Consider the following 25726-nt stretch of genomic DNA (forward strand, 5'->3'; position numbering starts at 1 on the left):
GGCCAGAAGCTTGGTACCTTACAGTGAGGGACTCTCCTCTTCACACCCCAAAGCATACGAGGTACAAGTTAAGGAAGAGGCTTGCCATCATTCCCAACAAAGTGATCTGGTTGATTGGTATCTCGTCTGCCCTACGTAATAATTCCCTATCCCACTTGCGCCCCATGACCACAGAGCATGCTCATCACAAAAAATGAATGAATTAAATCAGATGGAAAGCTTGCATTACATAAAATTCATTTTGTGAAATTCAAGCTTGCTTATTCTTTGGATTTAGTTTATTTGATTGCATTTGCATCGATTTGTGCTCCAAGTCTAGAGCTAATTATAGGAAAGTAAATTGTCAAATATAGAATTGTCAGATGTTTCAGAAGTCAAAATGTGCAAATCCAGAATGAATTTTTATAATTATGACTAATTGCTGTTGAATTTAATTTTAGAGTTGGTTTCAGAAATTCCAACAGATGAGACGTCTTTGGATCGTTTGAGCTTTGATAGATTTGACATATCACGCCTTTTGAAACATGGAGCATCTCTGCTTGGCTCTGCTGGTGCAGAGTTTGAAATCCAACAGGAAAAATCAGGTATATGACTATTTCAGTTTATGTAATTAGAAAATCAGCTTTATTTGAATAATGTGTTCGTTGATTTGAAATTTATGTCAGTTACAACCACTTGTTTTTACTCTATCCTTGGAACATGCTGTTTTTGCTCTCATGATCTTCAGCAATTTTTATTATTCATTCATGAAACATGGACATTGTTAGCATATGTCCTTCCACCCTTGAGAAGGTGGTAATGAGCCAGTCATTATCCACATGCAATCCATGTGTGATGCTTAAATGCTGTTAGAAAAGAGTCCATGATGTTGAATGGATGACTGGAGGAACTGCGATCTATTTTCGGGTCATAATGATGTGCAACTTGGAGATAGCTATAAGGGAACATCATCAATTCCCTTGGATGGTAAATGCCATGGTTTTGGGTGACACTACACAAGCAATCGTTGTATTGGTGGAGAAAGTGAATGTTTAAAGTGGTGGAGAATGGGATGCTAATTAGGCTAGATGAGTGTTGTAGCTATAATCATTTATGCAAGTGAGAAGTATTTGTACACACTCCTGTGACTTGTAAATTGTAGAAAGGTTTTGAGGAGTCAATCAGCTTCTGATCTGTTGTTGTAGCCATAGTATTTATGTAGATGGTTGAGTAAACTTATGGCTAATGGTACTCACCAGAAGGATATTGATATGAGATGTGCTAACACTAATGGCTAAGCTCTTATTTTTGGCTATCACCTCTACTTGTGTATAACCTGCCACTTACCAGCACCTGATTTATTATTGGGATACTGCCACATGTGAGTGTATATACTGTTTCTTTACTGGGATTTTGTGAATAGATTTGAACATTGCAGCCAATAGCAAACATCCCCACTTCTGATGGAGGCAAAGTGAAGCAGCTGAAGCTATTTGTGGTTATGATGCTGCCCCAAGCTGAATTGACACTGAAATTGGCCTTCAATAACCACAACCATGCCAAAGCAAAATAGGTCGGGATGCAAGTATACCTGGTGGAACTCAAGCAAATGCTGCTTGATAGTACTCTTGACAGTGCCTCCCATGATTGAGCATAATCTGGCCAGTTGGATTGATTATCTTGCAGGCCTCCCAATGGTACCAAACTGTTATGACAAGGTGTAATAAAATAAAACTGGACGTACTACCCAGCATGAAACTTAGCATTGGATGGATTCAGGCATGTTAAAAGCACAGCCAGTCCAGATCACTCTCCAAAGTGATCCTTATAGCCTTTGGAGATGTGTCTAAATTGGCAGAGCTGTCCCAGAGACTAGTCCAAGTACAGCCTTGCATTGTCATACTGGCATAATCCACTATTTTATTAGCAAATATCAGAGACTGTTCCATCATTATCCTGTACTAGCAACAGGTCAGGAATTTGTAGACCAGCATTAGAAACACAGTGATATGCAATCAGGACAGCAAGACCCTGGGAATCCTAAACATCATTGTAGATCAGGTGAAGTCTTAAAACATCTGGTCAAATACAGGCATGGAAACCTGGTACTAATTATCAGCTACTTTTTGCTCGTGAATAATCAACGCTGCTCCATGTTGGACATCCTTTGGAAGAAACACAGTGGATAGTAGAAGCATGGTATGTGTGTTGGTGGGGTATCATCAAGAGGCTTGGCAGAACAACTACTGATGGAGCTAATCAAGTTATAAAGTACTTGGATGCCAGCCTGGGCTTGCAGTTGGTTGTTAAGAGCCACCATAACTGCTTCCTGTTTCGGTGAGTATTCTGATCAATACACTTGTTGCAGATACATTATCCATGGTAATACAGTAAAACTCTGATAATGTGACATCCAATTATTTGGAAATCCTGATGGTCTAACATCTGGCTTGCTTGTTAGTCCAGAAGTTCAGAGGCCAAGTGGGGTATGCAGAGAAGTGGAGAAGAAGGCAATTGAGCAAGTTTTCCATCATTCTAAAGTAAATTATGTACACATAGTTTCGGATGTCTCCCAGTCTTGAGTTTTACCTCTTGCCCAATTGCGGACTGATCAATATTTCTCCCAGTCTTTTTTGGGAACTGAGTGGTATCTACTATTCCTGTGCCACCCTCCCCATCTCCACTCAAATAAATCTGATGGGGACAAAAGTCCCATCCATTACCAAATGACAATGGTAAACAACCTCCAGAAAATAGAAAGGATGACTAACAGGCTGGGTGAATTTGTTTTTTCCTGACCTCGGTAGATCCAGGAATCCAAGGACAAATTGCTTTAAACCCAATAAATTATTATTTTCAGCATAAGCACATGCCTCGATCTATTGTAGCAATAGGCTCTTATTCAATTTATTTTTAATTATTACTGGCAGGTGCTTATTATAATTTGTTCCTCTAATAATCTAACTTAAAATAAAGCTTTTTCCTTTATTCAGTGAATTCTTGGTGTGTAAATTGGAGTTTTTGTTGATTAGTGAAATATCCTATGGTGATATCATGCACATTATTAATTGGACAGAATGGATCACAGCTTTGTTCCATTTATGAATCTGATCTTTGTTAGAAAATAAACAAAACTGCCAAAACTGATTTAATTTATTCCTGACTAGCCACATCTGGTTTCATGAAGTGATGTGCAGTAACAGGACTCAGGGTCAGTGGTGTTATCTGCAACCTGAGCAGCAACTGAGAAAATGCAAGGCTCTTAAGTTATTAAGAATAAGGAATGTTCTTCAAAATATTTAGCTATATTCATGACATCAACAGTAAATTTTAAAAGCAGTATTGTTAATACGTTTTTAAGATTAGTGTGCTTCCTACTCTTCATTTCATCCAAAAGGTGCTGAACTCCTCCGTGTTCCTTGACAGTGAAAGCAAACATTCAGTTAGGCTTCTGCATTTCAGCATGTGTGACAGCCTGCGTCCTGTTAAAGTTCTTGTCTGAGAACTTTGGCATCATTTGTCATCCATTCTCCTAGTCCCTATTTTAAATGCAGATTTAGTATCTGAGCTGGTGCCTTTGAGTGTGAAATTGGGAATTAGCTGTTGCCTTCCTGTGCTGCCTAATCGGATTGCTGTTTTTTTTATCTGAAATAAAAATGCCTGAATGTTGTAGAGCAAGGAACAGTGGTAAAAAGTGCATGCTTGTACTTTCTGCAGCTTGTAAATCAGTATATGTCAGGGGTGAAACGGGAGTAGAAGGATTCGATTATGAAGTTGTCATATTTTTTGTCTGCTGCCTTGGTGATACAGTTTCCTTCAAGGCTGCAACATGCAGTCATACCCAACTCCCTTCAGTTACTTGCTGCTGCACCGAATTATATTCAAACTTCTGCAATGGAAAAAGAACATTGCAGGTGAGTTTTCCAGTGTTTGATGTGGCCATAATGGTCAAACTGCTGGCAGTCTGCAGGCTATGAAAAATGTGAATATGTAATGAATGTGGGTAATCAGTAAATTGAGCAGTGCTTGATATTAAGCGCAGTTGATAAGATAACTGCAGACCATTGAACTTCCTGCAGCACTGCACCTGGGTGAACCATCCCTTGTCGCAATCTATTAAACTAAACTTCCTATCCCTTGTAACTTGTTCTGTTTTCTTTAGTATTTGTAGAGTGCCAGAAAGCACAGACAGAAATGTCTGTGATGAATAACACATGTTCGTTGATTACTGAGACTGTGAAAATCAAATAAGAGGCCCCATGATGTTACAGTGTATCAGACCTGGGATTTGTATTTTTTCCCATGCAGTTGTTAATCAACTTACTAATTAATTCCCTTTGTGCTTTGTTCCAGGTGAAATTGATCATAAAGAAAGAATAGCTCATCAGAGAAAGTTGTTGCAAAAGAAATTGGGCCTTGACATGGGAGCGGCTCTAGGAATGAACACTGAAGAGCTATTTAATGATGAAGATCTCATTTATAATCCCTCTCCAACTCCAACAGTACTGAAACAGCCTGTAGGTAGAACCTCAGGTTGTTTGACTTCAAGGAATCATGCAGTGGGTTTGGCTTCTTTTGTGCTTCTTGTAGCTTAGCCTGCATGTTTGTACCATTGTTTTTCTTGGCAAAGTATGTTTTTCATTGTGCATCCATTAAAATGAAACAAAGCTTCTGGCTCATGATTTGGAATTTGTGCAGGTTAATAATCTTGTCAAGTTAGTGGGATCTCCATCTGGAAAGCTGGTATTTAGTGCAAGGGGGATGCTACAACTGCACAAAATGGTCTCCTTATTTAATGAGGGATGTTCTTGCATTGAAGGCAGTCAGAGAGGATTCACTAGGTTGATTCCAGGGATGAAGATTTTGAGGAACAACTGAGAAGATTGGGCCTTTGTTCACTGGCATTCAGAAAAACCTGAAGTGACCATGCTGTTACACCAGATTCTGAGGGGGTTGGCAGAATGGAAGGATGTTTTCCCTTGTGGAAAATCCAGAACTCTGAATGGTCTTTCATAATGAGATTGCCCTTCTAAGATAGATTGAAGGTGAAATTTCTTTTCCTGAGATTTGCAAATATTTTAAATTTTCTAATGCAGAGAACTGTGGATGCTGAGTCATTAAATATGTTCCAGTCTGAAGCAGACTCATTGCTAGTGTTTTGGGGAGCTGAGGTTTATGTTGAATAGGCAGGAAAGTAGAGTTATGATCAAAATCCAGCATGACCTTTTTGAAAATGGAGCAGGCTAGAGTTGCTCCATGGTGTTCTTGAGGAAAGGAAATTATTTGGAAGGTAATCATTATTTTCTAATGAAATCTAAGAGTTTTCATTTTAAACTTTAAATATTCTGTGATTACCTGGGTCAGGTATTTTTTAGTGCAAAGTGAAGCATCTCTTTATTCACTTCAAGCACTTAGTATCTTCATGGAGCATCCCAGCAAATCTTGCACTGATTCTGTCACCCTGCCCTGGCAAATACCAATGGTTTCAAGTGAAACTACTACCATATCCATTTTAATAAAGTGCAAGATATCTGCAAATTTATTGGCAAATGTGAAAATCCCAAACTTACAAATTTAGAACAGAAATTGTTTCCATTTGTTCCATGACTGGGCATGATATCAAGTCCATTGACTCAATCGTGACTCATTGACTCATCTGTCTTGCTGAGATTCACCAGCATTTGTCAGAGGATCTAATACCCTTTTGATTTCAGTGGGTTTAGATGATTGCAGATAACAAGCAAAGGAGAAGCTAATATGAAAACAGAAAAAGGTGAAAATACTAGTAGGCCATGAGAGGAGCAGAGTTAACCTTTCTGATTGATGACCCTTAGTCAGAATTAGGAAAAACATTAGAAAAGATGTGTTTTAAGTTGTACAAGAGGGATAGGAGTGGGGAGGACAAATTGAATGTCTGATGGGGTAAACCAAGAGAAAGTGGATGACAGAAAATGGTTGACTGAGAGAGAGTGAAGAAGTATTTAAAAAGCTGCTTTTGCCCCCTCTGTCAAACATTTTTTGTCAACCACTTTCTCTTGGTCTTTATCATAACACAGGCCTTCCCTTTGTTCTCATCATCTCTTGTCCTCAGCAACTAAAAACATGCCACTTCTAACTTTTCTGAATGCTGGTGAATCTGAAACAAAGGGCCATCTACCAGAAATGTTAATTCCTTCTCCACAGTTGCTATTTGACCTGGTGAATATTGCCAGTACTTTGTTTTCAAGTTTTTTTTGGTAGCTCATTTGTGAATAAGCTTGGGGATGGGATCTCTTTGTCTGCCAGTGGAGGCCCTTCTGCTACACAGGCCACACTGCATGAGGCCAGGGTGCTTAGTGGTAACAAGATAAGCCTCTGCATCTGGACAAAGTCAATTTGGATATGGGAACAGAAATTATGGGTGGCAGGCCCAATTCAGTGAAATTCAACCCATTGTGGTTTTGATCTGAACTGAGGTTTCCAAATTGACTTTGCACAATTTCCTAATAGGGTTTCTTTAATTGATGAGCTGAAGTCAGGATAGCATTAGGCGTTATTACTGAGGTGGAAATAGGTGGTTTTGGTGATTGTGCTGACTGCTGGCTCAAAGCTAATCTGTGAGTCAAGTATGATGCGAAGGTTGCAAATAATCTGTAGTCAATGGCACAGGACTTTTTTTTGAGTGAAGATGATGACTTTGGTCTTCCAAACTTTTAATTGAAGGAGATCTAGGCTCTTAATCAAGAACTCTTAATTTCGAAAGAGCAAGAAAAGTAGCCATGAGGCAGAGGTGGGTGTGTTTTGGGCATGTGCAAAACTGCTGGTTTTTTTTCGCCCCCAAGTGTAAACAGTCTGCAAGACAAAAAGATTCACATTCAAACAAGTCTGGCTTTTCTGTTGTCCCCATAGATGCTCCTGACTGGTTCTGAATTTTTAGTATTTTCTGTTCAGATTTTTAATATCTGCAGTATTTTGTATTTAGGGCAATTAAAGTATTTTTCAAAATGTTTTCAGTTGCTGTCTCATTTTCACTGTGCTAGTAGGCTTTGACAAAACCATAAATTCATATTATAAATTTATAACCTAATCGGTACACTTAACAATTGGGTCACCTTGCTTTATTTAAAATTCAGAACTATATCCCTCTCCTGTCATAATCCTCCCCAAATTTTGGTGGACTGTGTTTATCTTCTAAACTGATCTTTTAGACATTTGTGACTTTCCTTCCCACTTTTCTAACAAATGGAATTAGCCCACTGCCCTCTTTTATTGAAAAAGAGTCACTGTAGAAATTTCATTTTATTTCTACTCTCCGTAATTTGTATGAGCAGTTCTAATTTTTATTTATTTTACAAGGTGCCCCCATTTTGCATTGTACATGCTCTTGCCATCATAAACGGCATATATTCAAACTTGAAAATCCAAAAAAAACTGCACATACTGGAAATCTGAAACAAAAATAGAAAATGCTAGAAGTACACAGCAGCCGAGGCAACATCAGTGGAAAGGAGAACCGAGTTAATGTTTCAGGTTGAAGGCCATGAGAACTTCGCCCTTCTAATGAAGACTCTCTCATCTGAAGCATTAACTCTGTTTCTCTTTCCACCACTGTTGCCTCACCTGCAGAAATCTGTTTTTATATATTCTAACTTTTGCAAACTTCAGAATTATTCTGGTACTTTAAATGTTGCAAGCTGGACATTAGAAAAATGCAGCATCGTTGCTGAACGTGGCTTAGCATTAGGGATTAGCCCGCATCCTGTGTGATTTTTTTTTTCCAATTTGAGAATACCTCCTATTTGCCATTCATTTGGATGCTCCATATGTGTTAAACTGCTAAGTGACTATTTTCTATTTCCCTTGCTCAGTGTGATGGCACTTAGCCCTTAATATATTCATCAAGAGAATGAACACAGATTTATTCCAGCATTCTGCTCTAAAGGTTTATTAGTTTTCTTATGCCATGCAGTCTGTTCTTGAATGCTGATTAATACAACTATTTATTTAATACTCAAAAATCTTCCACAACAGTCTTCAAATAATTGAGAGCAGTAGGATTATTAGGTAGATGTGCATTTGCCTGCCTTTCTTCCAGTTACTAATTCAAGGCAAAATGTTCTGAACTAAACTAAAGTGCCATTAAGCATATTTTAGGTTGGCGGATTGGTCCATCTAGATGTGGAACCACAGTTTATAACCTGATTGCTAAGAGTGATTGTGACTGTGTGCAAGATATTTCCACTGCTGTAGTGGGAATAGGATTTGTAAATGTTCTTAAACCAATAAAAGTCCTAAGTTTTCTTTTGTGGTGTGTCTATTATCTGATCTCAAATTGTTCATTTAATTATAGATTTTAAAAAAGGGACATTTGCCCAAAGTAATTTCTGTAAGCAGTTTAAAGATCGATGGAAATTAACTTAGTAGAAATGTAAGAAATTTGAGAACACCAGTAGTGTTTCCAATATTGTTTTCCAACAATAATCACAGTCTACAAGTGTACAGTTTGAAAGTTCTGGCGCGTTAAGGTATTTGATAGCTACTCATAAATCCAGAAGGTTGCTGCCAATGCCACATGTTGCTACCAAAACGCTTGTGTTTGTAGCCTTGTTTCTACCCAGAACTTTCACCAAATGGTCACTGGTGATGTTGAATCTAATTATAGATGTACACAAGTATCCAGTTACTGAGATCATCCTTGATGGTGGGCACTTCAATTTCCATGTTTTTCTGGTTTTGGAAACTGTGCTTAATTGCCTCCAACCGTGAACTCCTGTTCTTGGAATATTATTCTGCTTCAACCAAGAGACTTAATCTAGCAGATGGGGACCAAAAAAATTGAAGGTAAGGATCCACATGAGACTAAATGTCTTATATGGATCCTTGCCTTTCTACCTTCGATTGTTACATTCCCACTGGAATATAGCTTTAACAATTGAAATACCTGAGCATCAGCAATTGGGATCAGTTAACTTGAGTGCGATTTTTATATCTCTATCTATCTATATATATATATATATATATATATATATATATAGACATCACAAAATATGAGAATTTTGTCAAATTAAGTTTTCATTTTCAACTTCATAATCAGGCTATATAACCATCATCACGTCATGGGTAGTTATATTGTGCAAGGTCTCTACCAGTGCTGATGTGAGCTGTTGCTAGAAAATGGATAGTTTGGGGTAACATTTCCTTTTCTTCAGGAAGGTATAGGTATAGCATTCAATGTCTCTGTACTCTTGGCTGAGATTGCACATAGACTGTGCACAGCATGCCTTGAGGTACAAAAATGTGGTTTACTTGCCCTTATTCCATTCTGATGCCTTTGGGTTGAAAAAATTAATTTTGATGACATGAGATCACAATACTAATTTCCAGGAGTTCTATTAAAGTTCTCCCATACAAATCTTACTCTGTTTTATACAAATGAGAAGGAATTTGGTTTCTGTTCTTTTGCATTTGTAGGCACCTCTACAATAAAGGAGTAAATTTTAATTAGGAAATTATCATATCAATCAGAGGTAGAATTGAAGCATTATAAATCAAAAAAACTTGGATTTGCTGTTCTTTCTAATCTATTAAAGAAGTAAACTTTTGAAGGTTCCTGGAGGGCACCTGCAGAACAACATCTAATCGATTTGCTAGAAGTCTCTAATGTTAAAAGAATGTAATTCGTCAACTACTTTAAATTTCTTTCTTGTTTTCTTTTACTTTCTGGAGTGTTATGGAACTTAAAATAATGCAAATATGAAATAATGGAATCTGTTCATTCATAATTAGATCTTGCATATGGATTTGGGAGGGCTTGTTATTCAACTCTGAATTGTTGAGCAAGAAAAACATGTTCTACTCGAAATCCATGCAGAACAGTCTACAGTTGTAACTTATTATTGTTGCATAGTAGTTGTGAGGCAAGATACTCAATTGATATTTATTCTCTTTAGCTCAAGCACTGCAAAACCTACTTACCACTGCTCTCACAGAGAAATTAAATTCACATTGACCATGATTGAAACTATAGACTTCATAGGCTGTGAGACTTAACTGCACATCAAACAGTGTGCCACTTGCATTTCTGCAGCCATTTTCAATCAGTGTTGCAATTGGGGTAATTTTATTACCAGATTGTTTAATTTTCTTTGGCCATATGTAGGCAAATCAGATTGTATGTTGACATCAGAATTTTACACTGCCCTGGCAAAACAGCCTTTGGTTTCTTTTTTGAAAAAGATGAAAACTATCAATTTGAAATTTTAAAGATAAAATAAAACTAGACTAAAAATTGTTTGTTGTACAACATAATTATGACTAATTATATAAAATGCTTTGTTTGCCAGCACTGTATATATTGTGATCATGACTGTCATGCTGGTTAACATGTTTCCCTCACTTTTTGTAGCTTGTTCAGGCTGCTGATCTAATAGAAGCTGAATTTCAACCAGGAATGAGCAGTAGGCAGAAAAATAAAGCAAAGAGGATGGCTAAGCTGTTTGCTAAGCAGCGATCCAGAGATACCACAGAAGGAAATGCAAACAGTGAAAAATGGTATGTGCAATATTTCCTTGCAATGTTTTAAATTGTGGTGAATAATGCTAATAGTTAATAATAAATGACAAAGCCGTAGATTGATCTTATAACATGGCATTGTAGTTTAAGATTTAATTTTGTAACATCTGTGCTGGCAAAATTCCATTGCAGAATTTTCAATTTTTAGCAGTACTTTTTTGTTCACTATAGAAACTAGAATCAATTTTCAAATACTGAAATGTTAACTGATTATATTTTGAACTCTGTTTCATTATGGAAGACATGAAATATAATTAGTATTTCTTTGCACCAATTTATATGCCATGCTGGAAATTTCTTGCTTTACTCTGAGATGTGCCATTTGAGCCAAACACAATAGTTATCTGAACACACTGTTCCAAAGGAACTGAATTTTTTAACACTATTTTAGGTATTCTTTAAATTAAACCTACAGCTTTAGAAACTATAATGCACTACAGCTTATGATGCATCTAGCTTGTTATACCTAAAAGTTGTTTTTGGAGGCGGGGCTTAATTTACTCAGTAAATGGGAAAAGCTAATGGGAGATTTTGTTTAAATGGGATTTGTACTTGTAAACTTTCATTCAGAAACAGGAAGAACTGAACCTAGGATATCTGTGTTTCGCTTAATAAGAAGCTAGCATTTATATGAAGAACACAGATTCAGATGGGTTTGATTTCATCTATACTGAGTTTAGCTCATGTTAGCAACTATTCTGACATTAGACGAAAAAATTAGCCAAAATTACCCAATCAGTGAAAGCCAAAATTAACTTGTGACTTTTTGCATTGATTCCAGCTGCAAAGAACATATGCACCTAATTTGTGAGAGGTCAGAATTGCAGTTGTTGGTAGTTGCAGTTTTTCCAGCACCCAAGCCATTCAAATAGACCACCAACAGTCACTGTCAGGATTTATATGGAGTGCAATTTTGGTAAATGTGAGGTCGTCCACTTTGCAAGGAAAAATAGAAGATCAGAATATTAATTAAATAATGAAAGATTGCAGCATGCTTTTGTGCAAAGGGACTTGGGAGTGCTTGTGCATGAATTGCAAAAGTTTGGTTTGCAGCTGCAACAGGTTATCAAGAAAGCAAATGGCTGCCTTCATTGCTAGAGGGATTGAATTTAAGAGCAGGGAAGTTATGCTACAACTATAAGATAAGATATCTTTATTAGTCACATGTACGTCGAAACACACAGTGAAATGATCCTTTGCGTAGAGTGTTCTCGGGGCAGCCCAGAAGTGTCGCCACCATAGCATAGCCACAACTTCCTAACCCATACGTCTTTATTTGGAATGTGGGAGGAAACTGGAGCACCCGGAGGAAACCCACGCAGACACAGGGAGAACATACGAACTCCTTACAGACAGTGGCGGGAATTGAACCCGGGTCTCTGGCGCTGTAATAGCGTTACGCTAACTGCTACACTACCATGCTGGATGTGCCGAGAGACAGTATTTCACTGTATCTCGGCACATGCGACAATAATAAACCAATTACCAATTAGTTCAAATTGGCATCATGGTCAGTACAGACGTTGTGGGCCGAAGGTCCTGTACTGTACATCACAGTTACATCAAGCAATATTTGTGGCATTTTATTGTTCCTACAAGTAGACAGGGTAATGTGCTTGTCTTCATGGGTCAGGACATAGAATGTAAAAGTTGGGAGATTATATTGCAATTTTATTGGTATTGGTTTATTATTGTCACTTGTACTGAGGTACAGTGAAAAACTTGTCTTGCATACTGATCGTACAGGTCAATTCATTACACAGTGCAGTTACATTGAGGTAGTACAGGTAAAAACAATAACAGTACAGAGCAACGTGTCACAGCTACAGAGAAAGTGCAGTGCAATAAGGTGCAAGGTCACAACAAGGTAGATTGTGAGGTCATTGTCCATCTCACCGCATAAGGGAACTGTTCAATAGTCTTATCACAGTGTACCGGTGAGGCCATACCTGAACTACCACGTGCAGTTCTGGTCTCCTTACTTGAGGAAAGATATACTGGCTTTGGAGGCAGTGCAGAGGAGGTTCACCAGGTTGGTTCCGGAGACAAGGGGATTAGCCTATGAGGAGAGATCAAGTTGCCTGGGATTATACTCGCTGCAATTCAGAAGAATGAGAGGGAACCTTAAAGAAACATATAAAATTATGAAAGGGGTAGATAAACTCAAGGCAGGAAGGTTGTTTCCACTGGTAGGTGAGATTAGAACTAGGGGACATAGCCTCAAGATTTGGGGGAATAGATTTAGGACAGAGATGAGGAGAAACTGCTTTTCCCAGAGAGTAGTGAATCTGTGGAATTCTCTGCCCAGGGAAGCAATGGAGGCTACCTCTTTAAATATATTTAAGACACAGATTTTTGCATAGTAGGGGAGTTAAGGGTTATGCGGAAAAGGCAGGTAGGTGGATCTGATTCCACAGCGAGATCAGCCATGATGTTATTGAATGGCGGAGCAGGCTCAACGGGCCAGATGGCCTACTCCTACATCTTATGTTCTTACTATAAAGAATGGCCATGCGAGTATGAAAGGTTGTTGTGGAGCCATTATAAACAGTTGATGCCTTCTGGCAAAGAAGAGGGATATTTGGAGAGGACCAATTTGAAGAAGGGTTTATAAAGCTCTGCTAACTGTGAGGGAAAATGGTAACAGTAGTTCAGCCAAACAGAATTTTTTTTAGCTTTCACTATGTTATAAGTATTGTGAACAGAGATATTTCTGTGGTACAAGGGAGGATGTGTCAATATTGATTGCAAGCGATTCAAAAGTGGTAGATTGGGAAGAAAAGCTGAAGGTGAATGTGTTTATACATGATCTAATTGAGCAATTGAATGTGTATTTAAAGTATTGTAAGTAGGTAAAATTATATCTGGTAAAAAGCTAGACAATGAGAATTAATTTTAACTGCCATTTTAATTCTAGGGGAGTAGTCACGGAAGGTTCTTGTAGACCAACAGATCTTGCTTACAGCTGCATAACCTATTATTCCAAATTTAATTACTATATTACTTTGCTATCGGTGAGAGCATCGAAGAGAAAAGATGACTTGTTTTACAACCAGATTGCCACCTGTGTTTGCAGTATTAAGAAGCATTCAAAAGCTCATTTAAATTAAGTAAATGATTTAAAAGTGAAATAAATGAACATTTTTTTAAAATCACCTGAAATAATGGTTTTAGTTACTTACAATAAATAAATAGGTGGAACAGGCCTTTCTTTCTCACAGATACCCCAGAGTAATTGCTGGGAAATCTCAGCAAGCTTATGAGCAGAATAGCTGACAAAATTCAGTCAACAAAAGTATGAATTTTGCCTGTAAATATATACATACTGAAGTGCCAATTTTGCTTACATTTACAAAGGTCAGTGCTGGTAGTTCACAAAACTTGATGGCATTGTGAGGAACTGCTGGTTTACCCAGGATATGGCCCAGACATTTCAGCCTAGTGTGACTTTTCTGGGAATGATTAGAGCTAAGCAAGTTGTAAAATGCAAAGAAAAGTGTAAGGGGAGTAAAGGGACAGGTCTGTGATAAGATAAATTGCAGGAAAAGTTATGTGACCAAGAGGATAACAGTGCAAAGTGAGAGGGTAGTAATAGGATAAGAAACAAAGAATCCTTGAGGTGATATGAATTGGAGAAGAATCATTAACAGAAATTTAAGGAGCAAAATATGGAGCAAATTGAAAATCTGAAATGAAACACAAATGTTGAAGATCTACATAAACTGAAATGGTTGACTCAGCTGAAAAGGTGAGTGCAAAAGGCTGCAGAGTCCTCAATCTGAAGATGAGGTGCTTTTTCTTGAACTTGTGTCACTCTTCTTTGGAAAAGAGTAGCAGCCAGAAGTTGCAGAGGTCGGAGTTGGGAGTGCAATGGAGAACGTAAGGAATAGGCAGCCAAAAGCTCAGTCACACTTGTGGACCAAATGGAGTGCTCCATAAAGAATTTACCCTATCCATTGTGGAGACAATTGTGCAAATTGCTTTTTCAGCTGGAAAGTGTGTTTGGGGTCTAGAATGGTGGAAAGTGAAAATGTAAAATGGCAGATGTGGCACCTTCTGCAGCAGCACAGGAAGTGCTTTCCATGAAACAAGTTAGCCTTGCATTTTGACTTTTTCAGTGAATCTTTAAAACCAGAAATTTTTTAACCCACCAACTTCTGATTTGGTCACTGATTGTTCCAGGAATTGGACACATTGTTGTTTATGCATGATATTGCCTGTTTGTTTCAACTGATTATATTTGCAGGCTTGCCATAATTATACAGATTGGCACATTTTGTTTGTTGCAAGTTACAATTTCTTAAACAGGAATGATGGTAGCTGGTATCAAAATAAATAGATTTAAACTTGTGTAACGGCCAAGAAATTTGCAACTTTGATACTTAAGCAATAAAGTCTAATATAGCCAAAATTATTTTTAGAATGGCAAGAGTGAGGTCACGACCACTTTTAAAAATTTAAGAAATTTTAGCTTTTAGATTTGGTGGGCTAACTTTGATACTGATGTGGGATTAACCTACTTCATTGATTCCAGTGTAGGAACAGGGAGTTTCATGTTGAATGAAATTGGTAATTAGTTTATTATTGCCACGTGTAGACTGAAAAGCTTTGTTTTGCATCCCTTCCATACAGATCCTCTCCTTGTTCTTCACCCCTGCCTCCACCAACCGCCACCCCCCCCCCCCCCCGCCCCAAAAAAACAAGCTCACAGCAGTTTGCCCTCTGATACTTAATGTATATGTGCAACATTTTGGAACCAACATGGCACCCATAGTGCCTAATGAATGCATTCTGCTGATCCAGTTCACACTGCATATCCATTAAGTATTGTATTTCAGAATTTTCATAAACAATTATGCAAGTAATATTTCCTTAATTTTTTTTCTGGTGTTATCCAGTTTGCCTCATATCTATACACTTATGAAGACTGAATCCATTTACTCAACATTTCCAAATCTATATTAGAACAAAAGATTGTTTCATGAGTGCAGCATATTTTCTAGGCTAACTTATAAAACACTATCCGTAAGCAAAATCTCTCAACAAGAGTAGTAGGGAAAGATTTTGTACTACTAAAAACGCCTTTGTTTGCTCTAACTTAACTTCAAATAATTGCATACAAAATTAATGAATATGCCTAACTGAAATGAGAAAATGCAACTAAAATAGCTTTGCCGATCTTTATTTTACAGCAATGATAATGTTGATGGGGAGCCAGAAGAAAAACGCAGAAAACTTGCAAATGTTGTTATTGAACAAGCAGCGACTGAATCAAAAGTGTTGATAGACAATATTCTTGACAATTCTTCCTTGTTTGATGAGGTGAGATGAAAATATTTGTGATATTTAGAATTATGTGCAGTGATTGAACAGTGGGTAAAATTTTCTAATTTGGTGTTTCCAATTCATAATGCTAGAATAAAAGGAAGGATTTTAAAACCCCTTATTCGCTGAATCTGCTTAAATAATTGTTAAGATATTTCACAAATGATTGATTCATTTAATGATTTACCAATCATGATAGAATGTGTATTAACAAACAATGTTTCCACTCAGTCAAATGAATGGCCATTGGAAAGCTTTTGTGAAGAACTTTGCAATGATCTTTTCAACCCTTCATGGGAGGTAAGATAATTCTTGTTATAAGTCCTGTAGATTTATTCACAGTCAAATGCTGCACTACTTTATCTGCATAATATTACTTTAAACTCAAATCAGAACTATTATTCTAATTTACCATCAAATAGTATGTTACTGTTTTTTTTTGTTGGTTACAGGAAGTAATACCGCCAAGATCACAAGTAATAAATTCCCCATGAAGCAGGTGCACCAGCCAAAATTGGGTTGGGAAAAATGCTGTTTACATGTTTGTGTACCTCTTGAGATATCGAGATTGTTTGTGCAGTGTCAGTTCAAGTGCAGATGTCCCTGTCTATACAGCTAACACGATGTTAGGTTAAGTTACTCAAGTATCATATTTTGAAATTAATGTCCAATGGGACTTAAGAATGGATAATGCAAGAAATTATGCTTGCCAGATTTTTAGGTCTAGGTTTTCTTTTTGTAGAGTTCTTTTGTAAAGTTTGAACTTCTTACTCGCATTTCCATCACGTTCTCTCCTTTCAGTAGTTTAATGCAAACAAGTCAATGGTGTATGTGGGAATAAGGAATTGATCTATGTTGAAAGTAGGATTTTCCAACTGCATGCATGAATTTAAAATGCAGTTTTAAAGTTGAATGTTGAAGTAATTTGATTCAAATAAAATTTTAAATACATGCAGTTTGAAATTTTAGAATTTTTAAATAATGATGCTTCATGTTTGTAGTAGGCATATCACAAGCAAAAAATATTAGGATGAAGGATTTTTGAATATATTCGTTTAGTTCTCTACCTTGTCTTTTCAGTGGACCCTAACTCAACTTTAGAGTGCAAATACCCAGCTCCATTTTTGTCGCTATATTTCACTTACTTTGTGTCATGACTTAATGGCTCATGGGAGCTAAAATCATTAACGATGTCCAAGAGCATTTTAAAAAGCCAAAGTCGTCATCTTTTCTCACTTTGGAATAATTTGCATTGGGTTCCAGAGATCACAGAACAGCCATTTGTGTTTAACTGCTACCTAGTTATGTTAGAGACCTGTAAGTAATCTATTCCAACAGCATTAAATATGTGCTATAAATTGAAAAATGAATCATTGGATCATGTTACATCTGTTTACTTGTTTTTTTTTGCTATCAGGTTCGTCATGGTGCAGGAACTGGGCTGAGAGAGATATTGAAGGCACATGGGAAAAGTGGAGGTAAAATTGGAGACAGCACTTTAGAAGAGGTAAGAAAATGTGGAACAAAAAACAAAATGCTGGAGGAACTCAGTGGGTTGAGTAGCATCCTTGGAAATGATTTGTAGATGTTTTGGCTCTAGATGCTGTATCAGGGTCCAACAGATGCTGCTCAACTTGCTGAGTTTCTTCAGCAGCTTGTTTTTTGCTCTAGATCCCAGCATTTGCAGTCTCTTGTGTCTCTCAGAAAATGTGGGTATGACTTGCACACTTTGTTAACTTTCATTTTTTTTGATGGACCATGATTTCAAAGTTTGTGCATGCAATTACAATATTATAAATCTATTAAAGACTTTCTGTGTCACATGCTCAATACTTGAGGATACGTAAGATTGTTATTTAAAATAAAATATTATCAATACAGATAATTCATTATTTATTTCATTGGCATTTTGGGATTTTGCTTTGTGCAAGTTGCTTATATTAATTATCTTTTTAACAGCGACTGCATTCCAGAAGTAATTCATCAGAATTAAAACTGAGCCTTAATGTGACCATTCAAAATGCATGGGTCATAATACTATTAGATTGTGCTGAAGTAGTCTAATGCTGGTAGTTTTATGTTAGTACCCAATTTGAAGGGTTCAGTTTGTTATGTATCATTGTAGGAAAGATGTTTTGGAATCTGCTGCAGAAGAAAGAATTCTTAATCAGCACTAAGGCTAAGGAGAGCTTTGCATATCCTTAAAAACATAATGATTGACGTGAAAGCAAAGTCTAAATGAATAAAAAGAATATTCCTAGAAGTGAACCTTTTAAATTATGGAATTCAACAGTGTCATTAGAGTTAAATAAAACTATTGGAAATCCTGTGGCTATACTCATGGTCACTAATCTAAAATATTAGTGAAAGAACTGCAGAAGAATTTTTTCTCGCAGGATTGTTAATGTCTGGTTAAATTATAATCTCCCTTACTTGTGCTTATCTTCTGTCCTCTTCTGTACATTTATATTGTTTATTGCTTTTGCTCTTTCTCCATATTTCTGCCTCTCATCTTGGTAGGTGGTTGTGGGTAGTAAGTTATTAAAGGTATTTAATGTGGTTGTGTAGTTGCCGTGTTACCATTACTGAGAGTCCAGGGGCCTTGTTAATAATTTCTATTTTGGCAGTTTAAAAATGTGATTTTTATTTTAAAATTTAGAATATTTTTTAAAAATTTAAAGCTGCTAGAATGTCACAAATGCCTGACTGGTTCACTTGTGTTTTCAAGGTAATAAAAGCCAGTGCATAATTGTATTAAATCACTACTAGTGGTTCAAGAACATTGTTCACGTTCTGAATGTGATTCTAGGAAAACCCCTGAAAGCAAAATTATCATCTTATTATGGCAGCATGTTTGGAAATATTGGTGAATAAATCTTAATTTATGGTATCAAGAATTTTTTTCTCCTAATAATGCCAGACTTGTGGTGGTTGATAAAAGATCTATTTCAATTCTACATAGGCCTCTATGTACATCATCCAGGCTAATAAATGGTTTTTAGCAGTCCTACTGCTTATCTATGAAATAGTATTTTGTTACTTGTCTATGAAACAGTATTTTTAATATGTATTTTTTTTAAGATCGAACAACAGCACCAGGAATGGCTAGAGGACTTGGCTATTCGTCTGCTTTGTGTGTTTGCACTGGACAGATTTGGAGATTTTGTATCTGATGAGGTAGGTGGTGTATAATTTCAGAAGGCAAGGAATAAATATATATCAAAATAATTTACACCTATGATTAGTTTCTGTTGCTATTCTAAAAGACTTGTAGTATGGCCTCTATTATTTTAAGTAATTGCTGAAGCAGCTATTTATTGGTCAGATCTCTGATTAAAAGCCATTGTCCAAAATAGTTATTGTATGCTTTATGGTCCAGGAATATTGACTTGGAAGAAGATTTTCATCTTAAATTATGTACATTGTCTTTGTTCAAATTATTAAATTTTTTCAGTGGGATGTTTTAACTTCGCACACATTCCTGTTCAAGGTAAACTATTTTAACTCTATGACTAACCATTACAAATCCTGATCATGCTTCCAGTGTGATTAGAATACTCAAAGTAAGAAAGGCATCCTAAACTCAAAGTAAATTTCTCAGTTAAGTCATTTGTGCTTTTCACTTTACGTAGAATTTCTGTGTCTGGATGTAAGGCAACATATTGGTGATTGAAAATCAAAATAAATGCAGATGCTGGAAATCTGAAACAAAAACAGAAAATGCTGGGAAAACACAGCAGGTCAGGCAGCATCTGTGGAAAGAGTCAATGTGTTGGGTCTGTAACCCTTTATCATAACAATTATCAGGATATTGGTTACTGAATTAGTATACAGGCACCTGAATTAATAATACGGAAACTTGAATTCAAATTTAAATTGTTCCTTAAGAAAATCTGCAATAAAAAGCTGCTATCAAGGGTTATGGTGATCATGAAACTACCAGAATGTCCTAAAAACCCATTGGGTTCACTAGTGTCTGTCAGAGAAAGAAATGTGTCATTCCTGCTAGCAGTGGCCTAAAATGAGACCCATGGCTATGTGGCTGATTCTTAAGTGTCTTCTAATATTGTCCAACGAGCCACTTGGTTCAGGGGAATAAATGATAACATTGAGAATGATGCCTACATCTCATCTTGTGAATTAATCTGAAAGAAAGAAAAAAAATTGGGAAAAGGAAAGGAACTTGACCAGAGAGGGATCTATTCCCTTTTTGATCAAGTATATCATATGAAAAAATTAGGAGTAATAACATTTTTATCCGTGGTCATATCCTTGGGCTTGATCATTTCTCTGCCTGCATTAGTGGTGGATATGAGTGGGTAGGTAGTATGGTGACAAAGAAATCTCCACAACATGTAGGAATTGATTAATATTTTCCTTTAAAGGTCGTGGCTCCTGTACGGGAAACCTGTGCTCAAACTCTTGGAGTTGTGTTAAAGTACATGAATGAGAGAGGTGTACATGGAACAGTGGTTGTTTTATTAAAATTGCTGGCACAAGAACAGTGGGAAGTGAGACATGGTGGACTTCTGGGAATAAAGTATGCTTTGGCAATCCGGCAAGTAAGTTGCAATATTCTTTAATTACTATAACACTTGTAGTAATTTAGAAGTTTTGACTCGTGTAGTAATAAAATTATTTGTAATTTGCTCCAGGACTTGATTGATACATTGCTACCAAAAGTCCTTCCCACTATAATTGATGGCCTGCAGGACTTGGATGATGATGTTCGTGCAGTAGCAGCAGCTGCTCTTGTACCAGTTGTGGAAAATCTTGTACAACTTCAGGCATCTGAGGTTAGTTCCAAATCTTTCAAGTGTCAAGTGAATATTAAGATAGAAACGGCCAAGAATTGCATTTAGTTGTTTTTAAAAGCAATATGAAGCTGTGTGACTTCTAAAAAAAAATGTTCAGATCTAGTCTAGGTTATAATGTGACATTTGGAGAGGCCACCAGTCTTTTAAATTTTCATTCATTACATGCAAGCTTTGATTGTGAGGACCTTTTTTAAAAAAAAGCCATAGATGCTTCAGATTATAGTTGCCTTTGAAAATTCAATGTTACTACAGTTGATTTAATGCAAGTAAACCAGAGGTCCAGTTTCTACATTCTTCATTGGCTGTTACTTCAGAAGGATGTTCTACAATTAATTCACTGTACTACCTACCCATCATGAGGTGATGAGAGTGGTTGAATCTACCCATGAAGAGAGTGGATCTATCAAATCTCAGACTAAGTATAAGTGCATCTGTCGATGCAATAACACAAATCGCTTTCCATCAGAAACTTTCAGTTGTCCTGTTTTAGTCACACGTCTTTTACTTTCCTATGTTCTTATGCTTCTGTTAATTTATTATTTTGTAAATTCATCTTCCTACCAGTGGTGGTAATATATCACCTCAATTTCATATATAGCAGCTGTTCAAGTTTTATCTTGCAAAGAAACAAGGTTGTATTGCAAATCATAGAATGTTTACATTGTAGGAGGCCATTCAACCTATAGTGTCTGTGTCAGCTCTCTACCAGAGCAACTCTTTGGTTCTATCTGCTAACCCTTCCAAAATGGCCTTGTAAATTTTCCTCCACTGTATATTTAGCCAATTCTCTTGAATTCCACAATGGAACCAACCTCCACCACATGTTGACACATTGTATTCCAGATTCCAACCCCACCTTCTGTTTTTAAAAAAAGTTTTTCCTCTTGTCATTCTTAATTCTCTTGCCTCTTATTTTATACTTATAACCTCTGGTCTTTGGCCCTTCACCAAAGGGATCAGCCCTACGGTCCATTCTACCCAGAACACCTCATCATTTTGTATACTTCCATCAAATTTCCCTCAGATATAGTTCCAGTCTCTCAGAAAGGAGAGAGACAAAGCAGGAAGAGAAATCAGAAAAATAATAACTGAAATAAATGCGCAGCATAAACAAAGTTGTGGAATGATAAAGGTTGAAGTACAGAAAAATGCTAAAAAGATAAAATTTAGGGCCTTGTAACTGAATGCTAAATTAATCACTCAAATAGAAGTAAACAGGCATGATCTCATTGCTGTTGTGGAAACATAGTTGCAGGGTGACTGAATAGGAACTAAATTTTCCACGGTAATTGACATTTTGGAAGGACAGACAAAAAGCTAAAGCTTTTTCCTATGTTCTTATGCTCAATTCATATATAGCAGCTGTTTCTCTTCCTGCTTTGTGTCTCTCCTTCCTGAAAGACCGGAACTATATTTGAGGGAAATTTGATGGAAGTATACAAAATGATGAGGGGTTCTGGGTAGAATGAACTGTAGGGCTGATCCCTTTGGTGAAGGACTAAAGACCAGAGCTTTTAAACTAAACTAATTAGCACCACTAAAGGGGCAGAGATTAGTACAGTGGTAACAAATGATCTTGAGCTAAGGAATAGCGAAGGGCAGAAAACATGGTGGGAGTTATTTATAGGCCACCAAATAATAGTTGTAATGTTGAGTTTGTCAAAAATCAGGAAATCAGAGATGCATTTAACTGTAATTTTAGGAGCTTTTCGTCTAGACGTACACTGGACAAATCAAATTTACTTTAATAAAGTGGAAGGTGAATTCATGAAATTTATTCAAGGCATTTTCCAACAAGGGAAAAGGCTATTTTGGATCCCATTTTGTGCTATGAGAGGTGGTTGATTGATAATCTTATTGTCAAGGGGACTTTTGGAGAGTGACTATAATATGATAAAATTTCACATTGGATTTGAAAGTGATATAGTCCAATGCAAAATTAAGGCCTTAAATCTAAACAAAGGAAACTGTGAAGGTATGAGTGGAGAGCTGTGAATGGTTGGGAGAATGCACAGGCAGGCAATGATGAGCATTTAAAGAAATAATGCACAAATAACAAAAAAAAATTAAGACACGAAAGCCCAGAGGGAAAAGTGGCTGACCAGAGAAATTAAGGATAATATTAAACCAAAAGAGAAGGCTTATAAAGTTGCCAGAAATAGCAGTGCACCTGAGGACTGGCAACATTTGAGAATTCCTAGGGGAGAATTAAGAAATTGATAAAGAGAGACAAGACGGAATATGAATATTGACTGACGAGAAACACAAGAGCTTGTACAGTCTTAAAGAGGAAAAGATTAGAGAGGGCAAATGTGGGCACATTATAGAGACAAGAGAATTTATAACGGGGAAGAAAGAAATAGCGGGGGAATTAAACTATTAGTCTGCATCCTGCTCCCTGCCAGGTGTATTAGGAAATCGAAGGTCCAGTGGGAATGAGGAACTGAAAAAACTAAGTAGCATCCACTATATCCTAAAAATAGTACTAGAGAAGTTGATGACCTTAAAAGCTGATAAATCCTAGGGACATGGTGATCTGCATCCCAAAGTTTTGAATGGCTTCAGAGATAGTGAATGCTCTTGTTATCATCCAAGGTTCTGTACATACTGGAATTTTTCCTGTGGATTGAAAGATGGCAAATGTGACCCCATTATGTAAGAAAGGTGGGTGACCACAAACGGAAAAGTACCAATCTGTTAGCCTAACATCAGTAGTTGTAAAAATGCTGTAAACCACAATGAATGATTTAATAGCAACTTGAAAAGAATAATAGAATTGCAGAATTAACATGTACTTATGAAGGGAAAATTGTGTTTGACTAATCTGTTCTTTAAGAATCTGACCAGTAGAATAGATAAGATAAAACAAATGGAGACAGTGTACATAAGGTTCCAGAAGGCTTTCCATAAAGTCCCACACAGGAGGTGGGTTAACAAAGTTGGAGCACAAGGAAATGGGGATAATGTATAGAGATGGACCGAGAATCGGTTATTGGACAGAAAACAAAGAGTGGGAATAAATGGATCCTCCTTGGGTTGGCAGATTTTGACTAGTGTGGTACCAAAGGTATCAGTGCTTGGGCCCAGCTGTTCATGATATATATCAATGATTTTGATGAGGGGACTAAGTGTCTTACTTCCAAGTTTGCTGACACAGCTAAACTAAGTGGGATTGTGAGTATGAAGAAAGGTATAAGGCTTGAAGGAGATACTCACAAGCTGAGTAACTGGGCAAGAACATAGATGATGGAATATAATGTAGAAAAATTACTTAACAGAAGAGTGTTGGTTAAATGATGAGAGTGGGTTATTTTAATGCTCACCTTTTTGTTTCATTTTTCTAGGTGCCATTTATTGTCAATACTTTATGGGATGCTCTTCTAGACTTGGATGATCTTACAGCTTCTACTAATAGCATTATGACCCTGCTTGCATCACTATTGACATATCGTCAAATTCAACAGTACAGGTGACTGTTTAAAAGATCTTAATGCCTTCAGTGGTATAACCTTGAAATATCTTGTGTAAAAGGATTTTTGTGTTAGATGTGCTGTCTAACTTTATTTGATCCTTTTTAGTTTTGATTTATTTCTTCCTCCTTGTTTACCATCTACTGTTCCTATTTATGATATTTTGGCATTGACAAAAAATATTTACAGCCCATTATTAGACAATTTAGCCCACTGTGCTTTCTCCAAATTTTAGGACTTAATCCAGTTCTGCTATGCTTTTGCAACATTAATTTGATACCTTTTTTTTCCCAAATGGTTATTTACTTTCTGCTAAAGCCGTTATAAATTCTGCTCTAAAAAAAATTATGATCAGACATTTCAAATCCTGATGGCTTCAGCAATTAACTAAACCCTCCGAGTATGAAGAAGATATTGAAATAATATGAGAGGAATAAGAGTATTTGGTTGTGAGAAGATTCTGAAGAGTAGTTGGAACTATGTTAATCATGAGAAAATATCACTACTGAAGGCTACAATTGAGGTATTCAAGAATTTTAGAATAGACTTCCTTTTTTTCTTATAGCAAAGATCCTTGGAGGCCAAGTTCAGGAATTACCATAGGCCAAATCATAAATATAAACCTCAGTCTCTTCAACTTGAACTGCAGCACAATGGAATATCAATTTTTTTATAGCTTTTAGGAATATCTTGTATAATCCTAAAAATGCAAATTCTGCAGCAAACATTCACAGTTCTTTATAAAATGACATTTTAAAGAACGAGAGACAATATAGACTAAATGGCAAAGTTCTATAGGATGTCAGGGGCAGGGGGACCTGGGCATATATATCCATAAATCCATGAAGTTAGAAGGGCATGTTGAGAATGTGGTTAGTAAAGCATATGGGATCCAGACATTCAGAAGTAGAGGTATGGAGCACAAAAGCAGGGAAATTATGCTGAACCTGTGGAAAATACTGGATGGGCATTGCTGAAGTATTGCATCCAATTGTGGACACTACACATTTGAAAGGATATAAAGACCTTAGGATACAGAAGAATTGCACTTGAGTGGTTCATGGGTTGAAAGATTTCAACTCTGATGCTTGACATGAGAACTTGAGATTGTTCTCTTTGGAACAAAGAAGGTTGAGAAAATATTTAATACAAGATGACTCATTTAGAAAGGGGGAAGCTCCTATTATTAAGAGGTGGTTCAAGGACCACTTGGTACAGGTTTTAAATTTTGGGCAAAAGTTCTTTCTAGTAGTTATGATCTGAAATTCACTGCCTTGCAGTGTGGTAGAAAAGGAATCAGTCAATGTCTTAAAAATGGATTTGGAGAGGCACTTGAGAGAGAATAATTTGTAGGACTTTGAGAAAAGAACTGCAGAATGGAATTGCTGTATTAGGAGCTGTACTATTGCTTTGAGCCAGCATGCACTGGATGGGCCAAACAGGCTGCTTTCTGCCATAACAGGTTAATAATTCCATGACCGATACTGCCATTACCTGCTCAATATTGTATCTATTTAGGTCTTAAGTACATTAAATGTCTCGTGGAATACTACACAATTTTTCTATACTCTTGTATAAAACTAC

General features: G+C 36.7%; 1 protein-coding gene across 2 annotated transcripts in view; it reads left to right on the forward strand.

The window, feature by feature from the left end:
- The window catches only part of btaf1 (BTAF1 RNA polymerase II, B-TFIID transcription factor-associated), an 85121-nt gene that overhangs the window by 21015 nt on the left and 38380 nt on the right, over positions 1-25726 (forward strand). Inside the window, exons 4-13 of one of the 2 annotated variants that reach the window (XM_052027464.1) lie at positions 441-584; positions 4333-4538; positions 10364-10509; positions 15723-15852; positions 16087-16155; positions 17273-17362; positions 18937-19032; positions 20241-20417; positions 20511-20651; positions 24017-24141. In XM_052027464.1, coding sequence (XP_051883424.1) covers positions 441-584; positions 4333-4538; positions 10364-10509; positions 15723-15852; positions 16087-16155; positions 17273-17362; positions 18937-19032; positions 20241-20417; positions 20511-20651; positions 24017-24141 — 1324 coding nt within the window. The remainder of the gene's footprint in view (positions 1-440; positions 585-4332; positions 4539-10363; positions 10510-15722; positions 15853-16086; positions 16156-17272; positions 17363-18936; positions 19033-20240; positions 20418-20510; positions 20652-24016; positions 24142-25726) is intronic. The other variant, XM_052027465.1, reaches the window with a different exon arrangement.

This window comes from Pristis pectinata, chromosome 12 (genome assembly GCF_009764475.1).
Source record: "Pristis pectinata isolate sPriPec2 chromosome 12, sPriPec2.1.pri, whole genome shotgun sequence".
In the NCBI taxonomy this organism is placed as follows: Eukaryota; Metazoa; Chordata; class Chondrichthyes; order Rhinopristiformes; family Pristidae; genus Pristis; species Pristis pectinata.